Below are 26231 nucleotides of genomic sequence, written 5' to 3' on the forward strand. Positions count from 1 at the left end.
CAGACTTTTGCTGTCACCATATTTTTAGTCTTTACGATGACGGGACACGTCCTTCCTGCCAGTCTGAAACCTCTCAGACTCTGATTATCTGCAGGTGGTCTACACTAACAGTAACGTTCCTCTATTTAAATAACTGTCGCCTTTAGGTGTGTCTCTCTTTATGTGGGACTGCATAACATTTTAATGTCTTATCCTTCTGTCCCACACACTGAGACAGTATCCCGTATTTTGATCGGCTCTTATTTACAAAATAGTCTAATTAAAAAACGTATTTAATCAGGAAGTGAAACATCTTTTTCCTAATCACTTTAACTCAGGGGAAAACAGCATGCAGTGAAGGAGCTGAAGCCGTATCTTTAGCTGCCAGACACCCATCTGTTAGCCCACGGACGGAGCTGCTGAGAGTGAACTGCTTTGGGGAGGAGCAGGAGTGGACACTGGGATGTCCAGCTGTGGCGAGGCCCAGAAGAAGCTTAAAGACACAGAGCATGCTCCTGCAAGGGTAACCGCCAGAGACGGCAGGAGGCCCAGATAAGAAACACAGGGCATAACCTAAACCTGGGAAGAGTCACATGGGAGTCACAGGGTTGATACCCCAGGACACTGATAGATACTGGAAAACAGTCCACTAACCAGTAATAAACAGGCTCCCTCCGTAGTGTCCAAGTGAAGCGTCTCTAAATGGTCCAGATAAGGGTAACAACAACACCATGAAAGATAAAAGAATAATTATCAAAAAAAGAACAAAAACCCTTCTGACCAGCCAATGATGGCACCTCCCCTTCTCTCAAACACCACGGTACCCCCCAATGTGCCATCCCCAGACGACCCATCTTTTATTTCTATTCATATTTTCATTTTCATTCATCTATATTTAATTTCTTTTTCTTTTCTCTCTTTCCCTCCTCCTCCTCCTTCTTCGTCCTCTCAGTATTATTTTAGTTAATCTCAGTGTTAGTAGAACTAGTTCAATTCAATTCAGTTTTATTTACACAGCGCAAAATCACAAGAACAGTTGCCTCAAAGTGCTTTATACTGTAAGGCAGACCCTACAATAATACATACAGAGAAAAACCCAACAATCATATGATCCCCTATGAGCAAGCACTTTGGCGACAGTGGGAAGGAAAAACTCCCTTTTAACAGGAAGAAACCTCCGGCAGAACCAGGCTCAGGGAGGGGCAGGGCCATCTGCTGTGACCGGTTGGGGTGAGAGAAGGAAGACAGAAGGAAGAAGCACCCTTACAAGTGTGCAGTGTGAGGCTGGCCCGTAGCGTGCCTCACCTCTTGTCTTATAAGAGCTGGGATAGGCTTGGATAAGCTCTTAAGAAAGTGGAAGTAAAAGGAAAGACAACCACATGAGGGTCAGTCCTTCAAAATAAAACAAGAAGTACATCAAAGTTGGAGAACACAGGAGGCAAAAGAATAAATAAAATCCAAGAATATGTGTTTAACCACACAAAGGACAAGGAAAAAGCAAGGAAAATGAAAACAGAACCAGATAACAGAGAAACCATCACAAACAGAGGTCGGAGATCCTGATCTGATCACCTCGGTGGCCTTTGTGTTGGAGGAACTAACTTTCCCATCATCTGCTAACACAGCCGAAACTGTAAGACCGTACTTTAAGAAAAAAGGTTTAAAATGTGTGTCGCGTGCTTCATGTGTTCCTGCCATAGCGTCAGAGTTGCATTCATTTCTCTGAAATTAAAAACAGCTGTGGGGAATCACCGGAGGTGGAAATTTTAATTGTTTTTGCAGCTTTCATACAGTTTTCACCGACTTTTCCCTGATAACTGTTAGTTTAATGAAAATGTAGGCAGACGCGAACTTGCCATTAATTTCATAACCGCTTCATTCTCATCTCTTTTCGTCGCCTCCAACTGAATAATGAAAACAAGCGAAATAAACGAACATGCCAGCGTTCGTCAGATTCAGCCCAGTTTAATGAGTCAGGGGTTACTGAGTGACATTTTCAACAACTGAGCGTGTCTCAATAACTCACATAAAACATGGAAAAGTGTCTGAAAATCTCTTCTGAATGGGATAAATCAGCACATCACTACGCCCCTTAAAACATAACTTTTTCCTGCTTTTTGTGATGATTAATCGTGAAATAATACAGGGAGACATTTAAGCCACTACTTAAATTATTTATGTATGCAGTCAAAGACTTTCTTCTTATTCTGTGATGTTTTTGCACATATATTTACCACCACAGGAATGATTTTCTATATTTCAACATAAATCACCTCAAACTAAAAAGTCGTGAAGTCTCCATACACAGAAAGTCACAGTAAAAATTCAGAATCGAGAACATCGTAGCTTTGAAACTCAAACTCAGAACTTCCTCCACAAATCATCATGTAGTTGCTGCAGAATCAAGATTTAACTGAAATATGAATTAGATGCTCAGCAACATCGTTTTTATATAGCAACATAACCAGAATACAACCAGTTTGCAGCAGTTGGATCGAGTTCCTCAGACGAGCAGACTTCATCGGTGCAGACTGACTCAGATTGATTGCAACCTGCTGGAAATCTGAGTTTCTAAGTTAGACAGCAGTAATTTGCAATCCTTTGCCAAAACGCTACGTCCAGGTGAGCAGAATCAACATTTGGGGGGATTTGAAGCCTAATCTTGGAAGTAGAGATAGTGTCTGTCTCCCGAATCCAAACTGGAAGCTGGTTCCACAGAAGAGGGGCCTGAAAACTGAAGGCTCTGCCTCCCATTCTACTTTTAAATACTAGGAACAACAAGTAGGCCTGCAGTGTGAGAGCGAAGTGCTCTAATAGGGTGATATGGTACTACAAGGTCATTTGGGTATGAGGGGACTTGATCATTGAATGCTTTGTGTGAAAAAGATTTTAAAGTATTGATTTCATAGTGAGCCAATGAAGAGAAGCTAACAGCCAATCAATACTGAAACTAACACCTGTGTGAACCAAAGACAGGTAAAGGCTGAAATTTAGGACATTAGACTTGCTCATTAATTCCACTGATGCTTGATTCTTCCCCGGCCTGTTCGGTTTGCCTCACGTGTAGCATGAACCCTGGACTTCAATGAGGCATCTTGGTCTCTAGAATCTACAGAAAACTAAATACAAGAATAGAGAAATTAAAAGGAGGAAAAAAGTAGAATCAGAATCATGTAATGAATGAATCTTTGGGTTTTTTCACTATTTATAGAAAACTTGGAAGGCCTCTAACACTTTATCCTGAACATCTCATTCTCACGTTAGAGTTTCCTTCAGATTTTTAAACATCCTGAACAAGCAGAGTCTCCAATCATCACTACTGTTGATAGAAATTTACCAAACACCTGCTCCTCCTCTTCCTGGTGCAGCTTTTGCTGTCAAGAACATCATCTCTGTAGTGTAAGCTGGGAGTAAATCCTCCCATCGACAGCGTTTTTGCTCTTCTGTCAGCTCCAGAGGACGCCAAAGTCTCTGTGATGACACTTTCAGACTGACTCACAAAAGATCACGTCCATCCAGTCGCTGTGGCAGGTGTTTGATGGACAGGAGAGGGGATAACTCTGTGGATGTCTGTGACATTGTTGAATCATCAACGTCGGGCTTCAGATGAAGAATCAGAGTGTTTATAGATTAAAACTGATTTTTGTCAGTTGTCATCAGAACTCTTTGTCTTCCAGAAAAGCATAAAGTCCAGAGCCGGCTGCTCCTCCTTTGTCTCTTTGGTCCGCCTCTGGCTGTCAGCTGACTGTTTCTCTCCTCCAGACTTTAGCCTCACTGATTTTATCAGTTTTATCCAGTTAGCTCCTCTCTGCCCTCTGTGACGTCCTGAACGTCTTTATAAAAAGCCTAACCCATTTTAGAGTTTTCCTGACTTTGTCGTGGCTCTAAATCTTTTCTTCATGGACTATTTTCTGCCATTCCAGGATCTCAAGATAAAGACAAAGATAAAGTTTTCTCCAGACTTTTTGGCCTCAGTATTTCTCTCCACCGTCTTTATTGCCACGTTTCTTTGAATATTCGCTCTCATCCAGCCACCTGCCTTACATCATCCCAGTCTCCAGCCTCTCAGTTTCCAGGATATATTTTTTAATGCATGAAATTGCTTTACGTAGTGGACGTGAAGCGATACGTTCATATATTCACCAGCATATTGTCAGACACACTTTATCTGACACCATTTGTAGAGGCCAATTACACCCTCTGTTTGACCACTCATTTGACGATGGCCTGTGGTCATACAGCTGCGTACAGTTGCCTCAGCTGTGTTTGAACAGCCAGGTTTGCTATTCAAGTTATCACAACCGGAAAAAACGATGCCCTGAAACTGTGAGAAAATGAACCAAGCAGATAACAAGAAAAAACCCTTTTTTTCAATTCGCCTCCTGAAATTTTACATAAATATTAAAGATACTATATGATGTGAACCCTCAACTTGGGTTTGTCTTTGAAGAGAGAGTGCAAAGAGTGAAATCTGGTGTGAGTGTTGCGTTGGTGTTAAAACAGCGGGCGCCACGGTTCGTGCAGTTTGTGGTTAAGACACCTCAGGAAGTGACGGGAACACTCTGAGTTCTGACACTTGGGGACAAACTCATGGTGCACGACCCTGTGAATGTGGACTACGAGCACTCTCGCTGCCTGATACTCGGATGCTGTGCACTCTTCCACTAAGCTCGTGAGCCGGAGACACAGCTTTCATCAGCAGTGATTTAAAGGAAAACCATACCCTGATTCATCTGTGAAGGTTCTCAATCATCCAGGTGATCGAAGTCTAAGGAGCTTGGAAAGAAAAGCGTGCAGATGCGTTTCTTAACAAGCTCCTTAGACCCAGATTCAAACTGAGTAGAGTTTCAGCTTTTTATACGTCAAATCACAGGATCAAACCTTCTTTTTTTTTACGTTTTTCAAGCATCCTTCAGCTTTTATACATTTATCCAGCCATGTGCACACCGGCTGAAGGCTGGCGCCACTCCATGAGTGTGTTTCTAGTTCCCAGGTTGTAAATTTGTCCTGGATTCTTGTCAGCCTAACAAAGTCAAACCGGAGAAAAACCAGAACCTTAAAATTGATTTCTGGAGAAATTTGTTCTTTGTTCTTTTTCTCCATCCATCCATCTATCTTCCTTCCATCTATCTATCTATCTATCTTCTGCTTCTCTAACTCAGGGTCATGGAGCCTATTAGCTGGCGAGAGGTGTGGTACTCCCTGGACAGATCGCCAGTCTGTTGCAGGGTTTCCTCTCCCATTAACCGTCTCACATTATGATTCATGGGTACACACCCTTCTGACCAACACTTTGTACACTGTTTAACTTTTTAAACTGTGTCATTCAGGTATGTGGGAATAAATGCCATTATCAGTGAGTTCAGGCTGATTCACGGCCTGCTGGACCTTTACTTCCCATCGCTCACCTCCTCTCTTTTACATTTCGAGCCTCAATGTTCAACATTTTCTTTTCTTTTTTTTAGATTAAAGTGTTTGTCTACAAGATGCATCACCTTATTGCATTGACAATAAAGCAGCTCCCGCTGATAATGGGAGCAGAATCGTGGGCATCATGTGTTGTGCTGCATTTACCAGGAGGGTGAACACATTAGAGAAAAGGATTTTGGTGCAGCACACCATGAAACTAACATGTCAGAGTGCTGAGAGCAGTGTGGAAGCTGTTCTGCTAAAAGTCGAGCTTTTTTTGTCTCTTTTTTGCCTCAAACTGGAAACTAGTCGTGTACAGCAAGGACCCAACACGCAGATGGGATCACAGCAAAGGATTACCAGAAACTCATGTGATGCCAGTCGACACGATCATGTACACACATCAGATAAACAGTGGAGGCTTACGAGTCTCGAGCAGCTCTGCAAAATTAAACTGTGGAAAGATGTACGAGTCAGTGGGATCATTTATAGATCCAAGCTCGTGAGTGTAGTCGACCACTTGCCTGTGATATTTAAAATGTCAGGTTGGAGTTTAAACTTCTTCTTAGTGCTCGTGGTCCTTTACACCTCAGGCACTCCCAGCCCAAGCAGCCATCACATTGTGTAGTGCAGTAAAACCAGGGGCCTGTTCTTCGTACCTCGCTAAGTAAGTTAGCCGGATTTGAATGTTGACGATTTCGCGTGATCTTGGATCGTTCGGTTCTCCGAAGCTCATCTGGGACTTGCTGTCATAGCAACAGATCCGTAAGCGTAAACCTGCTCGGGAGCAGGTTTACTTTATGTAAACAGGATTAGATCGCGGCCTCTCAGGTATGTCCGCTGCAGTTATATGAAAGCAAGAGCGATATTTCGCTACTGTTTTACCATAAATAAATATTATCAATGTAACTAAAGATAATGTATTTGATTCTTTTATTGATTTCATACAGATACATACAGGTCATTTCCGAAAAAAAGGGAAATGTACTATTAATCATTCTATTACATGTAGTAGATCATGTCAGATGTAATTCATATTTTAGAGTAGTAATAGTAAATTACTACGTGCAATCAAGATGAGAGACCACGGCTATAAAAGCGAAGGTGGATTTGGGAAGTCTGTCGCAGCCATGTCCTGTCCGTTTGTACGCGAGCAAGGAAGGTGCAAGATTGATAAGGAGAGTTTACAGAATTTAGCGTATATTGCGGGATAGACAGGATCCTTTAGCTCAGCGCGACAGTGTGCTCATAGAGAGATATCGATTCTCCCGTGAGGGTATTATTTACTTTCTCTCTCTCTCTCTCTCTCTCTCTCTCTCTCTATATATATATATATATATATACTTACTGTACTGTATATACTTACTCCCGACTTACTGTGCATGCTTCAGTCACCCCTTGCATGGGAACAGGTAAAAGTGATGGAGTGTTATGTCAAACTACACACAAAAAAACCCACAATGTCAATAAATGTCACAGTACAAAAAGGGGTGTGACGAGGGGGTGCAGGACCACCACCTGTCTTTATTTGCTCTGCCCTTTTCTTGGTTGCTGTTATAAACAAACAAACAGATTATTCCAGGGTCTCTTTTCAAGAGACTAAAAGCAATATAAGTGATAAATATTACCATTCTGTAGAATATTCTTATATTTCACTTTTACTTGTTCCCATGTTCTAGTGGGTCCTGTTGTGGTTCTAATGTGGAAGGGGATATGATGTAATATAATATAATATGGTATAATATAATATCACATGATATAATGTAATATCATGGATCACTTACGAGTTTAATTTGTCAGCAACTTTCTGCCAGCCCTCTCTCCTTGCTTTTGCAGCCTTTGCAGTGTTCCCCTGCGTTTTAATTAAACTCTGAAACTCCTGATATCCCTCAATCAAGAGTTCTTGCTCTGCTGCCGTAAAATACTGTGCGCGCTCCTTCGACATCTTCGCCGACCAATCACAGGGTTGCCGATCAATGTTTCTACTATCGATGCGTAGCCCCTTTTAAGCCACCCAGTGATCTCAGATTACTTCATCCAGCTATACTCATCGTCAACAACAGGTGCGTTCGGAGAACCGGATTAGCGAGCTCAAAGTTAGCGCGATGATTTGATCTTGGATGTGTCATTTGATCTTGGATGTAGTAAGCGAGGTACGAAGAACAGGCCCCAGGTCTCCTTCACAGGGTTGCTTCATGTCATTGAGATTTGCAGCATTTATTCATGCACGGCTCTCTGAGCTCTGCACTCTTGACTGGACCATTGCAGCAGCTCGATTCTTTCCTTTTTCAGCCATTCTGTCGATGACCCACTTTGGTCCAACCGTCGGTCCAAGCTGTGGGACCGACGGTTTGGAGGAAACCTTTTGGTGCATTATGGACACAGATCTGCTATTTAAATCAGACTGAATTTTCCTGACACTACATTAAGTCTTGAAATTGCATTATTGAACCAAATATAAAGAACACGTGAAAGTTAGGCTGCAGATTGCTATTTATACATTCTTGTATGAGTGCACAGTGTGTGTGAGTGTGTGATGTGAGTGTGTGCGTGAGTCATGCTCTTTTTCCTGGATTTCCTTCAGGAGGAAGTGGGAGCTGTTCTCAGCCCTGTTACGCAGCGTTCTTGTGAGGAAATGAGCTCCATAGTTCAGATAATGAGACACAGCAGGGGAACAGAGCAGCCCCGGCTACTGGCTCTAATACAGCAACTTCCTAAACATCACCGTCTCAACGTTAGAAGGCCTTTTATTTATTACCGAGAGCGTCTGTCCCCAGACATTCTCTGTGGCCATTAGCATCGCTGTCTTTATTTTTAACCCGGAAATTCAAAGAAAAGAAACTTTGGCACAACTCGGCAAACTCTCAAATAATTAAACCTTTGGCTGAGTTGATTTTCATCGACATAAAGACGTGACACAGACTTGGACTGGTTTTGAGAAGGATAGTAGTAACCATACTATGGGAAGTCTGCTAGCTCGTCAAGCAAATCTCCTTAGGATTGGCTAGCCTTGTTTAGAGCTGTCTCATGCAATGTAAATGGACTAGCTCTTCTATAGCGCTTTTATACCCTACAGGCTTACAATTAAGAACTGACAGACATAAGGAGTTTGAAGGACTGCTAGAGGCCAACATTTTTGCTTCTGATGCGGTTTAAGCAACAAAATGTCTTGGTCAGGTTTGCCCAACAAAAATATGTGGTTCAAACTGTGTGGTTTAGGCAGCAAAGGCATTAAAAGCATTAAAACCACCTTGTTATATTCAGCTGGTTTGGGTTTAAACCACAGCTGGAGTTTGATCTCACGTGTGTTCATTATTATTTACTCTTAGCTGCTTTTTATCGTGTTTTCACCAACTGTGGGTTGGGTCTGATTAGAAATGGGTCACACAACAAAAACCTCTCTATTCCTGGGTAACTGAAAAGCTGCCCTGCTGTTATTAATTACACCTTTAATTTTTTTCTTATGCCATGAAGTCTTTCAGTAAAAACTGCAGTTACACTGAGTCAGTGCACAAACAGTTTGAGCAAAGAGGAGCAGTTTCCTCTTCTTGATGATTCACTGCTGAATTATCTTTAAAGTTTATGTCTTGAGACAGTTGGCCTATTCTTAGTTCTCCTTCAAATGGACTCGGTCAAATTTCCGCCCCCACGCCTGTCAATCACCTTGACGAGCTGTCATCTGTTCTGAAGCCGAGGCCAGCAGAGTCCATTAAGCCTCCACATTAGCTGAAGAATGAGACAAGCAATGCAATTAAAAACCAACACTGCTCCACTGGGCTATTTTTTCTGTCCTCCCTCTGATACTCAGAAAAACAGCAGAGCCAATGGTAAACAGGCAAACAGCCCCCCCCCCCCCCCCTTTTCCCAATAAAAATGCACATACAGATGTCTCATGGACCCAGTAATGATAAGATTTTGTCTCCTTTTTATATTTCTTCATGTTTTTGTTTTGTCTTTGCACGTTATAGTATTTTAGAGAAGGTTTGACCAAAGAGAGCTAAAATTACACCCCAAATGTACCATTATTATACCAAATTATTTGTTGTTTATTTAATTACTTCCATCAATTTTTTACTGCTCACCTGTGCTCAGGTGCAACAGCCTAAGCAGAGCAGCCCACACTTGCCTCTTCTCAGTCACCTCCACCAGCTTATCCACAGGAACACCGAGGTGTTACCAGGCCAGCCGAGAGACATAATCTGTCAAGCGTGTCCTGTGCCTACCCCAGGACCACCTCCTAATTCGACATGCCCAAACCACCTGAGCTGCCTCCTCTGTAGCATCTCTACTCTGAGACCCTCCCAAATGACTGAACTCCTCACCCCATCTCTAAGGGACAGCCCAGCTACCCTTCAGAGGAAGCTGATTTTCGATTTCGATCCACAATCTTGTTCTTTCGGTCACTACCCAGAGCTCGTGACCACAGGTGAGGGTGGGGACGTAGATCAACAGCTAAATCAACAACTTTCACTCTCAGCTCTCTCTTCACCACAACAGCCCGGCACAGCATACGTATCGCTGCAGCCACTTCACCAATCCATCTGTCAATTTCTCGCTCCCCTCACTCATGAACTAGACGCAGAGATACCTAAACTCCTCCACTTGGGCCAGGTACTCGTCCCTGACCCAGAGTGGGCACTCCACCCATTTGCAGTTGAGAACCAGGCCTCAGACTTGGAGGTGCTAATTCTCATTCACACTCGACTGCTACCCACTCCAGTGCGATCTGGAGGCCACCACCTGATGAAGCCAACAGAACCAGCATTAAGGCGATTAAACAGCTGCTTGGTGCCTGGAGTGAATGATTCACCCCGAGTTCCTAAAGGCTCTGGATGTTGTCGGCTGTCTTGGTTGACACGCCTCTACAACATTGTGTGCAGATCTGGGAATTTATTATGGCTTTCTTATCTTTTGGAAAATTGCTGCAGGACTCCTTGATGAGAGCTTATAATGTGCTTAATCACTCTGATATGACATTTCTTAATTTACTCCTGTTAAGGGACCATGGTATACCACTACTGATGATAACAGAGATATCGGTGTGAATGAGCCTCCTGTTATTAAATTAATTAAAAGTCAATGTCTGGTTTCTGAACACCAAGATCCAGACAGTCAAAACTGAAAAGCTGGAAAAGTCCACATTAAGCTGCCGCCTAGAGTCAAGAAGCTTATGTTGTTCATGAGAAGATCAGGAGATGAGTGGAGCATCGTAGCACCAAAGCTAATGCATTCTTTACTTACCCCGATCACCAGCACGAGTGTTGACTGAACAGAATGAGCTCGGGGAAATCGGGCTCAGCCTCAGAGACAGGGTGAGGAGAGTGATCATTCAGGTGGAGTTCAGGGTAGAACTGCTGCTCCTCCTTCAAAAGAAGACATTTGAGGTGATTTGATAGGATAGGATGCCTCCTGGACACTTCCTGGGTGAAGTGTTTCACCATAGCAGGAGACCAGGATACACATTTGATTGGATGGAAAAATACTGGCACTTAAACCTAAAATGTGGCATCTGCTTTAAAATGGACAGACAGCTATGAACCATGTTATAAATGTAAAAGGTGGTCAGTAAAGTCTCATTTTTGAGCTTCTACTTCAGCATTTTGACCAACACCATCTTCGCTTTTTGAAAGCAGTGATTGGCTCTCTGTCAGAGTAAAGCCAATCTCACCATCCTGCAACAAGGACAGCGAGCATGGTGGTTTTAGTTGTAAATTTGCCCTTTAACCTCGAGTTTCTTCCAGACATATGGGGGTGTTGGTTGTTTGGTCCATAAAGGTTCATCTGCAGTTTAAACTGGTGAAGGACTCGTGAGCTTTCTATGTGCAAATTAAAGACTTCTTTCCCGTATGAAGACATTATTTAACACGTTATTGTGTGAATCGCTTTGTTGGAGCAGGAGCGACTCTTCATGTCAGTGGCGTCTGCTTCCTGCTGGAAGGAGACCTTTAAAGCTTTAACAGACAAATAAACTTTATTTATGTGCTGCTGTTAATTCAGATCAGCCGATTCTCCTGCAGCGGGCCACAGGTAGCACTTTGTGTGTCCTGACAGCACCAACAGGAGATTTACGAGTAGCGAGTTTGGAGCGGAGTCTGTGAAGCTGTTGTTTGTATGTGGCGGGCGTCTCTGGGCTCAGCTGTGATTCATGCTGACCTGATAGGGTGGTACCGGCTGGGCGTAATCAGCGCCGCCTCTCATATGAAACCCATCACAGGATGGTTAATTATTCGTCCCATCACCAGCAGGTGACCTGTAATTTGCACAGAGGCGTCTGACTCCAACAGCTGCCAGGTTGAATCTCATGACAATGGCGTGTTATGATACATGAATGCGGCGGTACGATCTGCCACTTCCTCTCAGTGTCTGCCACGCTGCTGCAGGGTCTCACTGAATGAGATCTATGGTGTTTGCTGGTTCGCAGGCTGCTGCGTGCTGCCTGTCAGAGCGCGGTCGCTTTCTGTGTCACAGTGTTAGCTGATGTGACCTGATGCATCATGTGGGTGCTGCATGTGTGATGTTACCATCTGAATCAGGAGATGGAGATGATATACACGCTGGATGATTTTAGTAGTACAGCCAGTACTACAGTTTGAGATCTGAAAACCTGAAGTCTGCCAAAACCTTTAATCGATGCTCTGATCATCACACGAGCTAAAGTTCGTCCTCTTTTGTGTTTTCACTGATTCATTTTAATTCTTCATCGACAGCTTTACTTTATTTTGTACATTAAACAGCCAATCAAATGGCAGCAATCTCAAAGCAGATGGACTACAGCAGCAGAAGAGCACACTGAGACCGTTCCTAAGAATGGGAAACTCAGGAAACAATTCACACAATCCCATAATGGAAAAACGTGCGAGCTTCAGATGGTAGGAGCAGAGTTTGGTTTAAACAGCATGAAAGCTTGGCTCCATCCGGCCCTGCGTCAACAGTTCAGGCTGCTGCTGGTGTGATGGTGTGGGGATATTTTCCTGGCACACACTGGGGCGCTCAGAACTCCACAGCCTACCCAAGTGTTGTTGCTGACCATGTACATCCCTTCTCCTTCTTCTGATGGATAACACACCGCGCCACAGACTATCTTGTGCATCTGGAACATGACGATGAGTTCATTGTACCCAAATTACTCCCACAGGCACAGATCTCAGTCCAGTAGAGCAGTGGTTCGCAACCCCTGGGAAACAGACCGGTACTGGTCCGTGAGTCGTTTGGTACCAGGCCACGAGAGTTGAGGCTCGGGTGTGATATCTATGGTTTTCAGGGTTTTTATCGTTAACTCAGTTTCCCTGGGTCTTTTCCCGTGTGTTATGAATAAATTTTCTGTATTATTGTCGGATACTGTTGGACATAAACCTGAAAAAAAGGTTAGGGACCGCTGCAGTAGAGCGCCTTAAAGATGTGATTTTATGGGAGATTTTCATTATCAGTGACTGTGTGATGTCATCATGCACCAAAATCTCTGAGGAAAGCTTCCTTGTTGAATCTGCGACATCAAGAATTAAAGCAGCTCTTAAAGAAGGGAATTAACTGCAGAATGACAAAGGAGCTCAGCAACCTTGCTTTTATAACGAGAATGCAACGAGCTGAGAACTGCGACGCAGACGAGTCACAGTCGTCGGTGCAGACTGATTCTGATAGGTCGAAATATGTTTGCAATTATCAGCAAACCTTTGCCAGTCTGTCTGTGAGTAGAGACAGGTTCCTTCCAACCAGCCAACCCGTGCAGTCAGCTTGTAATCGGAAGTGGAGTGCATGGCAGTGCTAACAGAGAGAAACAACCATTTATGTTTACATAACATCTACAGGCAATTTAGAATTGGTAATTATTGTGAAAGCATGTCTAATTATCAGTATTTATTTGTATAAAATATTGTTCAGAGCTACATGAATTTAGCACCAGCTTTCAGAGTTCATATGTTTTTATCAGAAGTACTTCCAGAAAGAGCTCATCCTGTGTCTCTGGCAGCTTTAGTGCTCTATCTGATCTTTACACAGGACTGTTCAGGAATCCATACATGCTGAAATCCACCTGTAAATCTCTCAGTCCACATATTTCTATCCAATTACGCTGAGCTGTGTCTGTAGCGTTTGACAGCCGATGTCAGAAATCATAGTGCAGACACGCGGACTCATTAGGAGGGAAAATTAGTGGAAAACTTTATTAGCATTGGAATTTCTCTGCATGAACAGATGGAGATGTAATGATCGTTATCGGCGTGTCCGGTCCAAACACCTAATCATCTGAACTGGCCTTCAGGAGCACAGACAGCAGGTTTACCTGACCTCGTCCAGTGTGTGGATCTCTCAGCAGCTGTCCACCTCGGCCTCATTAAACTCCTTCCAACCTCTGCTGAAACATCCATCAGCTGCTGTTAACACTGATGGAAGGAGGTGTGTGTGTGTGTGTCACAGTAAAAATGTGACTGTGTGTGAGTGGAACATCTCCCTCATCATCTTAGTGACGCACACCAGCCCTCTGTGGAGAAGAGCCGGTGAAAAATCCACTGCTGTGTTCACACAGTGATGACGAGGCAGTTTGTAGCATCTGGAAGCTCTTCGAGGCGTCTGTGGCGTCACTCTGCGCTCTTTTTGTCGTTTCTCTGTTGATAAGTACATTTGGGGCGAGGGTGTCCCAGTTCAACCCTCCGAAACAAGATCCTGTCCGTCTCAGGTTATTCTGGGGACATGCCGGAAGACTTTTGAAGCTCTGTTATTAAAAAAACTAAGTGGATCACAGGCTTCTTGGAGCTGTGTGTGAGTCACAAAGCCAAAATATGAGATATTTTAGATGAGGCTGAGATCATTTTGAGCATCAATGAGCTTTGTGATCATGCTTTTCTCAAGCAGTTGTGTGATTGTTTTGTAAATATGATTTTTTTCTGACTTTGCATCTCAGTTACTGGGTAAATTGGACGGTCTGAGTCAGATCTCTTTATTTTGGGTGCCTGTTTTCTCTCTTCGAGTTTCCACCACTAAAACTTTCTCCAGGAAACTTTGGAGCAACTCACTCCCACAGCAGGAACCAGGATGTCATGTTGGGTGGAGAAAACAGTTGTTCATTCTGTGAGATTAGGCAGTTGCCCCACGAACACACTGGACATAGCTGCCGGTGGTGCAGAGGGTGTCAGCATTATCCATGATGGATAACAATCAAAGAGCCCACCTTCCTCATCAGTTTGTTCAGTTTGTGTTACCAGCTCAGATGCCCCCCCTCCTTCCCCCCAGCAGACCACAGCAAAGATATACCCCACAGGATCTTAGACAGGCCATACTCGGCACAGATGTTCCTGCTAGCATCTTGCACCCTGCTGTTATGTGCTGGATTGTCTCTGGGGCATCTTTACACAGCCTGCACCTGGGGTCTTGCCTGGTGTGGTAGACCCCAGCCTCTATGGATCTTGTCCTCAGAGCTTGTTCCTGTGCTGCCATGATTAGTGCCTCTGTGCTGTCTTTCAGTCCAGCTTTGTCCAGCCACTGGTAGGATTTCTCGATGTCAGCCACTTCTATCTGCTGGTGGTACATACCGTGCAGGGGCCTGTCCTTCCATGATGCCTCCTCTCCTTGCTCCTCTTTCTTGATTTTCTGCTGTCTGAGGTATTCACTGAGCACGGACGGTCGGGCATCTTCCTGATGTACTTATGGATGTTTTCTCTTCTTCAACAGTGGTACTGACACTTACCAGTTCCCGGCCTCATTCCTTCATTTATTATACAGTCTCTTGGTGCTGGGTCTGGGGTGAGGCTTTCCTAGTGGCCTCTTCATGGTTCCCATTTGCCTACGGGATCCCCAGGTACTTGTATCTGTCCTCAATGTCTGCAATGTTGCCTTCTGGTAGTTTGAGCGCCTCGGTTCTGACTACTTTCCCTCTCTTTGTTATCATCCGACTACGCGTTTCCAGTCTGAAAGTCATTGCTGTATATCCTGGTAGTGTGGATCAGTGAATCGATGTCTCGTTCACTCTTGGCATACAGGAGCTGGCTGACAACTGCTTCATTCCATAGTCTGAGGGGGTTCAGGCTCACGCAGAACGGCAGTGGGGACAGGGCATCACCTTAGTAGATGTTCCTCGGGGATCAGGACTGTCTGGCCTTCAGTTAGCACCCATTGATGGGATGCTAATAGAAATGCTAGTAGATGAGAGACACCCAGAATGACCTGATGTCCTGGCCCCCCTTGCTGTAGCATTTGTGTTGTACCTTGTCGATCTCCAGCTCTGAGAGCAGTTTCTTCTTCCGAAAGTTGGAGCTACTTGTTGTTTAGCTGTCAGCCTGGATGCGGGGTATTGAAGATTCCACATCCTCTTCATGTAACCCCTTCATCACAAGCATGAATGTCAGGGTAACTTTGAGCTTTTATGATTTCTTTGATCTGTTCCAGTGTGGAAGGATTGCACAGCATATTTTTTTAATGACTTTAAAAAATAAGAATTGACTGCACCAGATTCAAACAACTAAGTCTCTCTGAACCATTTCTAAACAATTGCAGATTTCAAGATCATCAGTTCAAACAACTGTATGTTGGTGCAAGTTATGTAGATGTGTCACTGCTTTACTGAGGTCTCTAAGAAGACCAAACTGTCCCTCTCAGGTTAGGATGTTTAGGAACCACCGAGGCTCAAGCCTGCCATGATGGCCCCGCCCCTCCCTGAGCCTGGTTCTGCCGGAGGTTTCTTCCTGTTAAAAGGGAGTTTTTCCTTCCCACTGTCACCAAAGTGCTTGCTCATAGGGGGTCATATGATTGTTGGGTTTTTCTCTGTAAGTATACCTTACAATATAAAGCTCCTTGAGGCGTTTGTGATTTGGCGCTGTGTAAATAAGATTGAATTGAACTGGAAACTGCTGGAACACCTGCATCAACAGTGAAGCCAGTTTTGCATCTCCATGGACTGAGAGAGTGCCAACAAAGACAGAAGCTCCTGCTGCAAAATCTAAACTATTGCAGTTGTCCATGTACGGTTTTCAGGCAAGACAAAGACTGAGCTATTTGGCCACAAAGACAAGAAGTATGTTTGGAGGAGTAAAGATGTGACTTTCAACCTAAGAACAGTGCAACAGCTGTCAAACATGGTGGCGGGAGCATCATGCTTTGGGCTGTTTGGCTGCCAGTGGCTCTGGTACATTAGCCACAGTGGATGGAATAATGGAGGAGGAGGACTCTAAATTCTTCGACTTCTCGAATCAACAGGTAGATGGTTGAAACTTGGACACAGTTTAGTGACAGTGTTCCAATTCTGCTACGAAGAGTGGAAAAATATGAGACTGGATTGTGCCGGGATGATTTTGATGGGTACCAAAAACATCTGGTTGAGGAGCAACTTGCTAAGAGTTATTTAACACTATATTAGTGGGGATATATGTATATATTTGAGCCTGTATGTATACTTTTGACCCGTGGGGATCAGAGAAAAACCCCAAATTGTCTTTCTTAAAGTCATTAAAGATGTATGCTGTACAATCGTTCCACTCTGGAAAAAGACCAGTTCAAAGACATCATGAAAGTCCAGGATCACCCTGACGCTCGTGCTCATTATGAGTGGATGGAGACTTGGATGGATGGTGTTAAATGTGCTTGAGAATTCAAAGGCGATCCTCAACATGCAGCCGTTACTATCCACAGTGCATTCTCTGCAGCATGGAGACTGTTGCATCATCCACCCCCAGATTTGGTCCATACACAAACTACATAATATACCACATGATGCATACATGACAAACTACAACACACACAGCTATAACAACAGGATCAGTCAAACATGTACTCATAACATGAGAAGACTTCCACATGACTCTATATGTTATTTTTTTATTCAAAGAACTCAAAGCCAGCGCAGTAAGCTCCGTCAGTTCTGCGAGATTCTTATGCAGCATTTATCCAGTTATATGTATATTTATAAAATGCATGTTCTTCATCTCTCTGGGAGAGCTTTGTAGCAGTAAAATACCTTTTACATTATGTATATTATTTTCTTTTGTAATCCAGAAAGACCTCAAAGAAAACCAGACACCGAAAGATATGAAAGTAGGTTTACTTGTGCAGCACTTTAAGTGTAAAAGCTCAGTCAGTGTAGCTGCGAGTGCTTCTAATGCAGCATTTTCCCAAACTGGGATTATTAAGATGCAGCTTTCTCTAGGTTTTCTGTGAAATTCTGCTCAAAGGCACTAAAGATATTAAAAACAGATTGGGAGGCCACAGCTCTGCTGCTAATTTTGCTGTGGAGATAACATCAAGGTCGCACCTTTTTACCCACTTGAAAGGTACACGTGGAGAACGCGCTAATTGATGTAGAAGCACGCCGGGCATGTTAATGGAAAAAAGGTTAATTAGGAAATTTACATTTCATCAAAAAATAACTGCTGGGATGGATTTTTAAACCACAAATGATGATGATTTCTTTTTCTTGTAGCTCTGATTCATCACCCCAGCACACCAAGCTGAGTCGAATGAAAGACTAAATGCAGTAAACTCAATTGTCCTTGGTTCTTTAAAGATTTCATACTCATTCCTTGTCAAATGTAGCAGAGAATTGGTGTCATATAAACTGCAACCTTTTTATTTCTGCAAAAAGGTCCCAGCTTGTTTTCTGTTATTTCTTTTTCTTTGCGAGTCAGTAAATTCAGCTGCTATGGCTAAATCAATATTTATGTATCCAAGGCCTCTTTGGTCAGCCAGCCTGCAGGACCAACCTACACACACACACACACACACACACACACATATGCGTGAGGAATTGCAGACAAATTTCCATTTAAAAAGTCACTGAGGCTATAATTCACAATGTTCCCAAGCTGGATGATAAATCAGGGTTGGAACAGCCTCGTAACAGTCCAGAGGGATGATGAAGGGCGTCGGACCTTCTCCTCATAAACGCGACGAGCTAACTGAAGCGGCTGCAGGACGAGATGAGCACCGCCCCCCTCCACCACCTCTGTTAGGCTGAATCCTCTGATCAGATCTTTGTTTGAGCGATAAGGTGACGGAGGGAAGTGACGCTGCAGGAGATGATTCAGAGGCTGATGATTAAGGATAATGAAATGAAGGCGATAATTTGATCCACCATTAATGAAAACGTTAACGGCTATTTTCTCCTGATTTTCATCTTCTTTTTTTGTCTTCCCACATGAACACTTTGATCAGTTTACCACTGGAGATCATTTTGTGAGCTCCTGTTTGGTTTCCAGAAACGGTTAAGATTGAAAGCACAATAAAAAAATTCTGAAATGTTACCATGTTGCCTTTGAAGATGAGGACCAGGTCTCTGACAACTCGCAGTCAGCTGCAGTCATCAGAGTGACTTTAGTGCATCAATGAGGCATTGAAATGGAGATAAGACACAGCAGTTAGTCTGCTATCAGTTTACAGTTGTTCTGGTGTGGACCAAAAACACATCTCGATCAGGTTCCAAATAAACTCCAGAGCTGTTTGTTTATGTTGTGAATGTGATCCGACCTCAGTTCAACACAACTACCAGGTGTATGCTGCAATTTGAGCAAAGCGTCTTCCCGTAGTCGGGTATGTTTTGCAATCTGAGATACAACAGGTACCATAGATGTGCAGAGTACACAAACGGCCAGTGTGGAATAGCACAGCAGTAGAATTAATGCAGTCTGGCCAATCCAGTCTTTAAGTGATGACGTAGGAATCCTGCTTCCGGGCCCAAACTACTCTGCATTTATTAAGGCTGTTGTGTTTTTAACATGTTTTCATGTTTTGTATCTTGTTCTATTTAATCTGAACAAGTCCCAACAGTCAGTGATCACTGTTGGCCTCTCTCGGTTTTTATCATCGCTCTTCATTTTAAAGCTCAGTTTTTAAACCTTCCAATGTAACTACAGCCCATGCAGCAGTATATTAATGACTAACCTGGTATTGTGGATGGATTATCTCAGTTGTTCTCCTGACTGAAGTTTGGTCCGTTTACAGCATCCTGCCATGCGATTGCATTTGTCCCTAACCATCGGGAACCCTCGCGTTAACTTTTATCGAGTGGAAAAAAGTTAGCGTTCATCCTCCAGCTTCACTGTGTTTATGCTATGCTAACATAGCTGTTAGCTAGCGATCACGTAGCACATCATTATATAGCAGCTAGCCCAACTTCAGTAACCCTACAAACGTCACTGCTGTTTAGTTTTCTGTCTTCATTTATGTTGGAAGTGATAGCAGAGCTGTACGTTTGAACTGTTTCAGAAATCTCTCAGTCAGAACATGCTATATCATGTTTAGGTGGAAGCTAGCGAGCTAACTTCCTGCTAACTTCTTACTCCGTTAAATTTCATAAATTCTGTTTTCATGGATGCCTGGATGTTAAACTTAATTGTTACACCTGGTAAAGCAGCAACACTGATGATTTTATTTATTGTGTAACACTCAGTGATGCCGCAGTGTTCGTTTGACTTTGGGACCTGAAGTGGAATTTGGATCCAGAAATGGCTAATGATGTCAGACTTAAAGACCGGATAAGTGGACTAAACATTCTCACTTGGTTTAAAGAGATTTGTTTTGGTTCATTTGTTGTTTTTGTCAGTGTTGGGAAAAAACTACAGGAAAAGGCTGAAGTTTACAACCTCATCAACTGAGCAGAGTAAATGAACTTTAAGTGTGAAAGTGAGAGTGACTGCAGTCAGTCCAAGTAAGACAGCTTGCCTCCATCCAGGCAGCCTGTATAGTTGCATTGTGAGTAGTTGCCATTATATTTTTACTGTATTGTGACTGAGGCATTAGAAAAATAACATCATGCTGACTAAAGTTAGCCTGCTAGCTTTGTTCCTAGTCATTAAGCTGTTCTGTTAACATAAGTTTTGGTACGAGTCGGGTCGTCATAGAAAATTAAATCAAAGAATAAACCTGGGTGTGGTAAAATATTTGTTAGACCAACTGAAATAACTAACTGACCCTAAACTGAACTGAAAACAAACAGTGGAAATTGCAAAACTATCATAATTCTGGTGAACATTTCGTACTATTATTATCATTGCCATCAATACTGGGAACCTGATTTATTTCATGCATCAGTAAAAATGGATGTAGTTGCTGTTATCGCTGCAGTTTAACAGTAATATTTTTTCCATGCTGGTGTTGCATTAAATTTAATGCTGCCTGAAGTCTGAATATAAATGGCAGGCATTTGATTTTGTATTTCTGTGTTTGAATTGAGGAGTTTAATTGTGGTCCTCTCAGCATGAGTGGAGCCATCATGGTTCACTGTGGTCATAAAGAGATGGACATAGAAACATTACTCGGGTCGGCTGCAGAGTTTAAATTATGCTCAGTTGGGACCCAAGAAAAAATCTCCTAAAGTATTCTGCTGAATCGGGCGGGATGGATCCATGCTTTCCCGTTGTTCACGTCGCACTCTGACCTACCGTCCGAATGTCGCTGCAGAAATCGAGACTCAGAAGATGTTTCAATGCTTTTCTATTTTGCAGTTCTGGTGAGACTCTGAATTGTAGCTTTAGGCTGGCTGCAGTGACACCTGGTGTGGACTTCTGCTGCTGTAGCCCATCTGCCTCAAAGTTCCACATGTTGTGCACTCACAGATGCTCTTCTGCAGACTTTGGTTGTAGCAAATGGTTATTTGACCTACCGCTGCCTTTCTATCAGCTCGAAACAATCAGGGCATTCTCCTCTGACCCCTGACATTAGCAAGGCATTTTTCTGTTTCAGAAACAGTCAGACCAGTCTGTCTGGCACCAACAACCATGCCAAGTTCAAAGTTACCTCCATCAGCTTTCTTTCCCACTGTGATGCTCGGTTTGACCTTCAGCAGGCCATCTCGACCATGTCTTCACGATTAAATTGAATTAATTTATAATGAACGCCTGACTGAAAACTTGCTTTCTTAGAAGTTTCTCTTATTTTCCATCTTTTCAGGACTCTGGGCTACAAGAACCGCTATGTTCGAGTTCCAGATGGTCACTTCTGGATCGAGGGAGATCATCACGGCCACAGTCTGGACAGCAACAGCTTTGGACCGGTAAGCACTCATCCCACTGCAGTGACACTGATGCCATCCTTTGGTAGAAACAACTTCTATGTTCAGGACTTTTCAGTCAGTCTGTGATACACAATAGGGAAACAGTATTGAGTCACCTCTCTTAATCTTCATCTGTATAAAAACACATGACTTTGCAGATGATGCTGCAGCTGCTGTGATGGCCTGATAGAGACTTCTTCTGCTTCTTTTACTTCTATTTCCCCACAATCACTCCAACCCTCTGCACGTCCTCCTTCACTGCGTCTATGAACCTCCTCTGAGGTCTTCCTCTTTTCCTCCTGCCTGGCAGCTCCATCTTCATCATCCTTTGTCCAGTATATCCTGCACAGGTCCAAACCATTGGTGGATTACGTGTTGGCATCTGTCAGACTCTATAAAATGGATGTTGATTAACTGCAAACCTTCAACAGTCTGTTTGAATGATCCCTCCAGATTAGACTAAGTCAGGTTGCATCCTGACAGGAAACCTCTGCCCTGATCACTGGAGCTACCTGCAATCAGTCCCAAACATCGAAAAACTGAATTATACACCGACCACCATCTTTACCTGGTTGCACAATGTGTCAGAGACATCACTGAGTGCAGAAACGGTCGAGCAGCTCCTGTAGGTGTAATGTGTGCAGGCTGCGTCATACTTGTGTCCATATGTGGTGTTAAAGTTTTCTTGCATATACTACAAGTTTAAAATGTTTCAGTGGAATCCAAATCTGGGCTTCGACTCATTAAACCTGTGATCGAAATGTTCTTTACTATAATTAATAATGAATTAATTCCTTTACAGTAGTTTATTTAAAATTAGGTGTGTTTTAAATCCCTCTGCAGAGTTTTAGCTACTCTCCCAGTAGGCTGATGGACAGACATGAACCTGAAAACAAATTTATCATAGACACACACACCTCAGCGTCAGCGTTGCCATAGAGACCTGACTATGAGGACCCAAAGTCTCACAAAAATCTCACTATCAAAGTCGAGATTCACATTTTGTTCATAAATGTGGTGTAAAGCTTTATTATGGCCTAAACAGAAGGAGAAAAAATGAACCTGTGAGCAAGGCATTACTACAGCACACTGTACTGTTTGTATGGGAGGAAAGCGGTAAAGAAAGAACATGGAGCTTTGGGAGAATCCACAGATAAATAACTCCAGTATGTTTCCTTTACGTGTGCTGCATACTGTGGGCCTGGTTTCACCTGCCCTGTCCCAAACCGAGCTGGCTTTAAGTCCTCTCCTCCTGACTGGAGCCGAGCTTCAGAGAGTCCGTAGTGAGGCCAGAGTGACGGCTTGTTTTCGGTGCCGTCTTTCAGCGTTTTGTTGTAGTCGGCAGAGATGAGAAGCATGTTAACAAAGCAGGATGTTTCTGCAGACCTGGTTTGTACGTCCTGACAGACGCATAAAGATTTCATTAACGCCGTGTTTCAGGCTCATCTCTCCGCAGCAGGAAGAGTGTTAAAATTCTAATACTGACTCCTGTTCTCTACATGCTATTTGTAGTTTTTCCCCTGTTGGTTGGAGCGGGATAAAATTTTCAGCAAAGAAGTAGTCGTTCACTATGGACAGCACATTCAGAGCCAGACAGAAAGCCCTGATCTCCCACTGATGCAAAACTGTCCAAGGAGCTGAGCAGAAATCCCCTCTGAGCTCAAACCCAGAGCACATAGAGCGGCAGCTCTGCAGAGCCTCTCTGCTCTTTGCTCCTGAGACGACGGCAGCTGTTCTCTCCTACAAAGAGAGACTGAGATCTAGTTTTAAATATGCCGTGCCTCTTTCCTATTGTGTTTCTGACCACACCACTCTTCTGCAGACTTGGATTATGATTTTTCTTTCAGTATTTCCAGCGAACGTCCGTTCTGTTCCAACTTTTCATTAAGTTCCCAAAGACCGCTGTTTCAGTGTGAAGTCTGTGGCTAAATATAATTTTAAAGTCACATGCTGATCATCTGCAGAGAATTTCCTACAAAGGTGTGATCTACAGCTCCTTCTTACAAACTGCTGCCTCAGACATCCTGTTAGACGACTTTGCTATGAAGGGGGTCTGACCAGATGTCATGGCTGCTGGGATGGGCTGATAGAGAGGAGCAGAAATCAACCCTTACCCTGCCTTAGGATTGTTCTGGTCTGTGGTTCTGTAAAACATACTAAACAGTGAGTTCAGCGTATTTATTAACTTTCAAACTCCAAAGTCTGCTGTTGGTCTCAGTAAATGGCACGCTTACTGCTTCTATAGGAATTAAGAATATTAAAGGTCAGCAGCAGCCAGGTGCTGCTCATCAAATGCACTTAATTAAGGGATGATCAGTCAGTGTGAGCACCACTACTTATGGCACTTTTGCTAGTTTGGACCAAGCCAAGGAGGAAAGAGTCAGCAAAGATCTTAGGAAGGGTCTGGGAAGGGTTATAAGGCCATCTACAAATACTAAGGGAGATTATTCACAAATTGAAAACATTCAGCTGCAAGTCTTCACAGCGCTGGATGTTTCAAAAAATTCACCCCAAGGTCAGACCGTGCAAAACTCAGAAGAATCTGCAGCTCAGGCTCTACAGGCCTCAGTTAGTGAAGAGTGAACAAGTATGGCTTGTTTGGGGCTGCAGGGGAAAGAGTCTTCTCTCTAAAAAGAACATGCCAGCATGGCGTATGTTTCCAAAGCTGCATCTGAACAGACGAGACCACAGTGGAGATGTTTGTCCATCACACACAGCAGCACGTCTGGAGGAAACAAACACCTCATACAGCCGTCAGCGTGGTGGAGGAGGGATGATGATCTGAGTGGACCATGAGCTCCTCTGTAGAGTCAGTGTGAGGCTGTGTGTCCCACAGCTGAAGCTTGGACCAAACCGGGTCATCAACAGGACAAAGATCCAAGCACAGCAGCAGATCTGCAACAGAACGACTGAAGGAGAAAAGAATGGAGCTGCTGCAGAGCTCAGAGAGCTGTGCATGAACGAATGCAGCAAACTTCAAGGAGGCGACGCAACAATATGAAGAAGAGTGGACCAAAACTCCTCCACAGTGATGTGAGAGACTGATGAAGTCACACAGAAAATCCTCGCTGCAGGTTCTTGCTGCTACAAGCTGTTGAATCAGGGGTGGACTCAGTGTTTCCCACGATTGTCACACGAAAACCTTCTTTTACATATAATCGTCTAACACTATCTGACTGCACGGATAAATACAAGAGCAAAATGTGTGAGGCGGTGGTATCTGTACAGATATTTGTAGCTTCACGTTATTCTGCAGCCTGTAATGCTTCTGCTCGTTTGCTGGGGTGAAACTGGAGCTTCTGCCAGACTCAGAGTGCAGAGCTGTGGCTGTTCTTTTCTTTCTTTAACACGTTTGAAGAAATCTGCTGACGTCAGAGTCAACAACAGCATCAACCTGTGTTTATTTCATCCACACTTGTCACCATTTTCACAGCTATTTTTCTGTCACTGCTTAATGGCACAGAAAGATGACATCCAATCGTTGCTCCAGACTAGCTCTGGCCTGTTCCAGCCAGTCGATGAGCAACGCCCAACTGGAGACATTTCTCTGCTGGTCAGAAAGGTGGTGTGAGCGCAGTGGTCTTTGTCAGTAGATGTTTCATTGCAGAGTTGAAGAGCACATGTCAGCTTCTGTCCCTCGTGACAGACGTCGCCGGCGTTCTCGTCCCTAAAATCGCATTACCCTTTCATTGCTGCCAAATGGTCGAAGCCACAGCAGCAGAAGCCCGCCATGCCTCAGCTGTGTTGTATTTCTCATCATGAAACACAATGCATTTTAAGATGACAGTTTCATATTATTACCAAATATTCATACCACAGGAAATAGGCTCAAACAGCTAATCGAGCGACTATATTCAGGATGTATCTTCTCCAATGAGGAGGTCTCATTTGAATAAAATATTCTTTTTAAAGTCAGCCTGGCAGTCCTCGCTGCCGCCCACCTCACAGTCTTTCAGTGCAGCAGATGATGCAGTCAGCCTTCGGGTCGATCAGAAATAGTCCAAAACAAAACAGAGAAAAACACCCACAACCTCTATACAGACTATATGGTCCGAGTGCAGCGCTGTATGGAGCATCAGACTTTCCTCCATATTCTTTTGTTGCTAAGTTAAAAATCTTCTTTCCTTGTTTGGTTTTGAGAACTTTGTAAAATGTGAAACCGAGGAGATTTTCATGCATATGCAACACGAGTCAGGCTTTCATGTCAGTCGATCTCACGCTGTGGGAAGTATGGCCTATTAAAGCGTTTATAGGTGCAATAAATAAGATTTCTACTGAGTCCAAAGCATGAAATGGCCCCAATTCATCTGCAGAGAGTTGATGGGGGGGTGTTGATCAATACGGTGAGTCAGCCAGATGCTGAGGTTTCTTCCTCCCAGAGCTGAAAAGCCAATCCTGATGTGGACACAAACAGAGAAAGTAATGAGCCGAGAGCGCGCCGAGAAGAAAAGACTACGGGACTAAGTGATGCAGTGTGGAATTCGGCATATGACCGCTGAACGAAAAAAGGAAGCCACTGGCCAACGATCCGGAAAAATACAAAGAAAACAAAGGTGCAACAGAGACAAAGAACCTGAGAGATGTTTGACTAACAAGTAAGGAAATTAAAAATAATGCTAATGAAGACCCCAAAGGAGGACCCGATGGACAAAATCAGGAAAACAACAAACCGTAGAGGCAACCGGTCACCTTTAAAAGGTGAAACCAAAACAGAGAAATCTGAGGAAATAGAATCAAAACAAGTTAAGTGAAAAATTATGGATGAACTGTTCTGGAAAATTACAAAGACATGGCAAAGTCTAAACTCTACCAAAAACCATTAAAGAAGCCCTGAGCATCCATCACACAGGCCACCTGTAAAGTTTTAAAATAA

The 26231-nt window shown here is 43.5% G+C and overlaps 1 protein-coding gene across 5 annotated transcripts in view; it reads left to right on the plus strand.

Annotated features, from left to right (window-relative positions):
- Positions 1–26231, plus strand: part of immp2l (inner mitochondrial membrane peptidase subunit 2) — a 211776-nt gene that overhangs the window by 150809 nt on the left and 34736 nt on the right. For all 5 annotated transcript variants that reach the window (XM_013264810.3, XM_013264822.3, XM_025909183.1 and 2 more), the window contains one exon: positions 21256–21358. In XM_013264810.3, the coding sequence (XP_013120264.1) occupies positions 21256–21358 (103 nt within the window). The remainder of the gene's footprint in view (positions 1–21255; positions 21359–26231) is intronic.

Source organism: Oreochromis niloticus, linkage group LG7, assembly GCF_001858045.2.
Source record: "Oreochromis niloticus isolate F11D_XX linkage group LG7, O_niloticus_UMD_NMBU, whole genome shotgun sequence".
NCBI lineage: Eukaryota > Metazoa > Chordata > Actinopteri > Cichliformes > Cichlidae > Oreochromis > Oreochromis niloticus.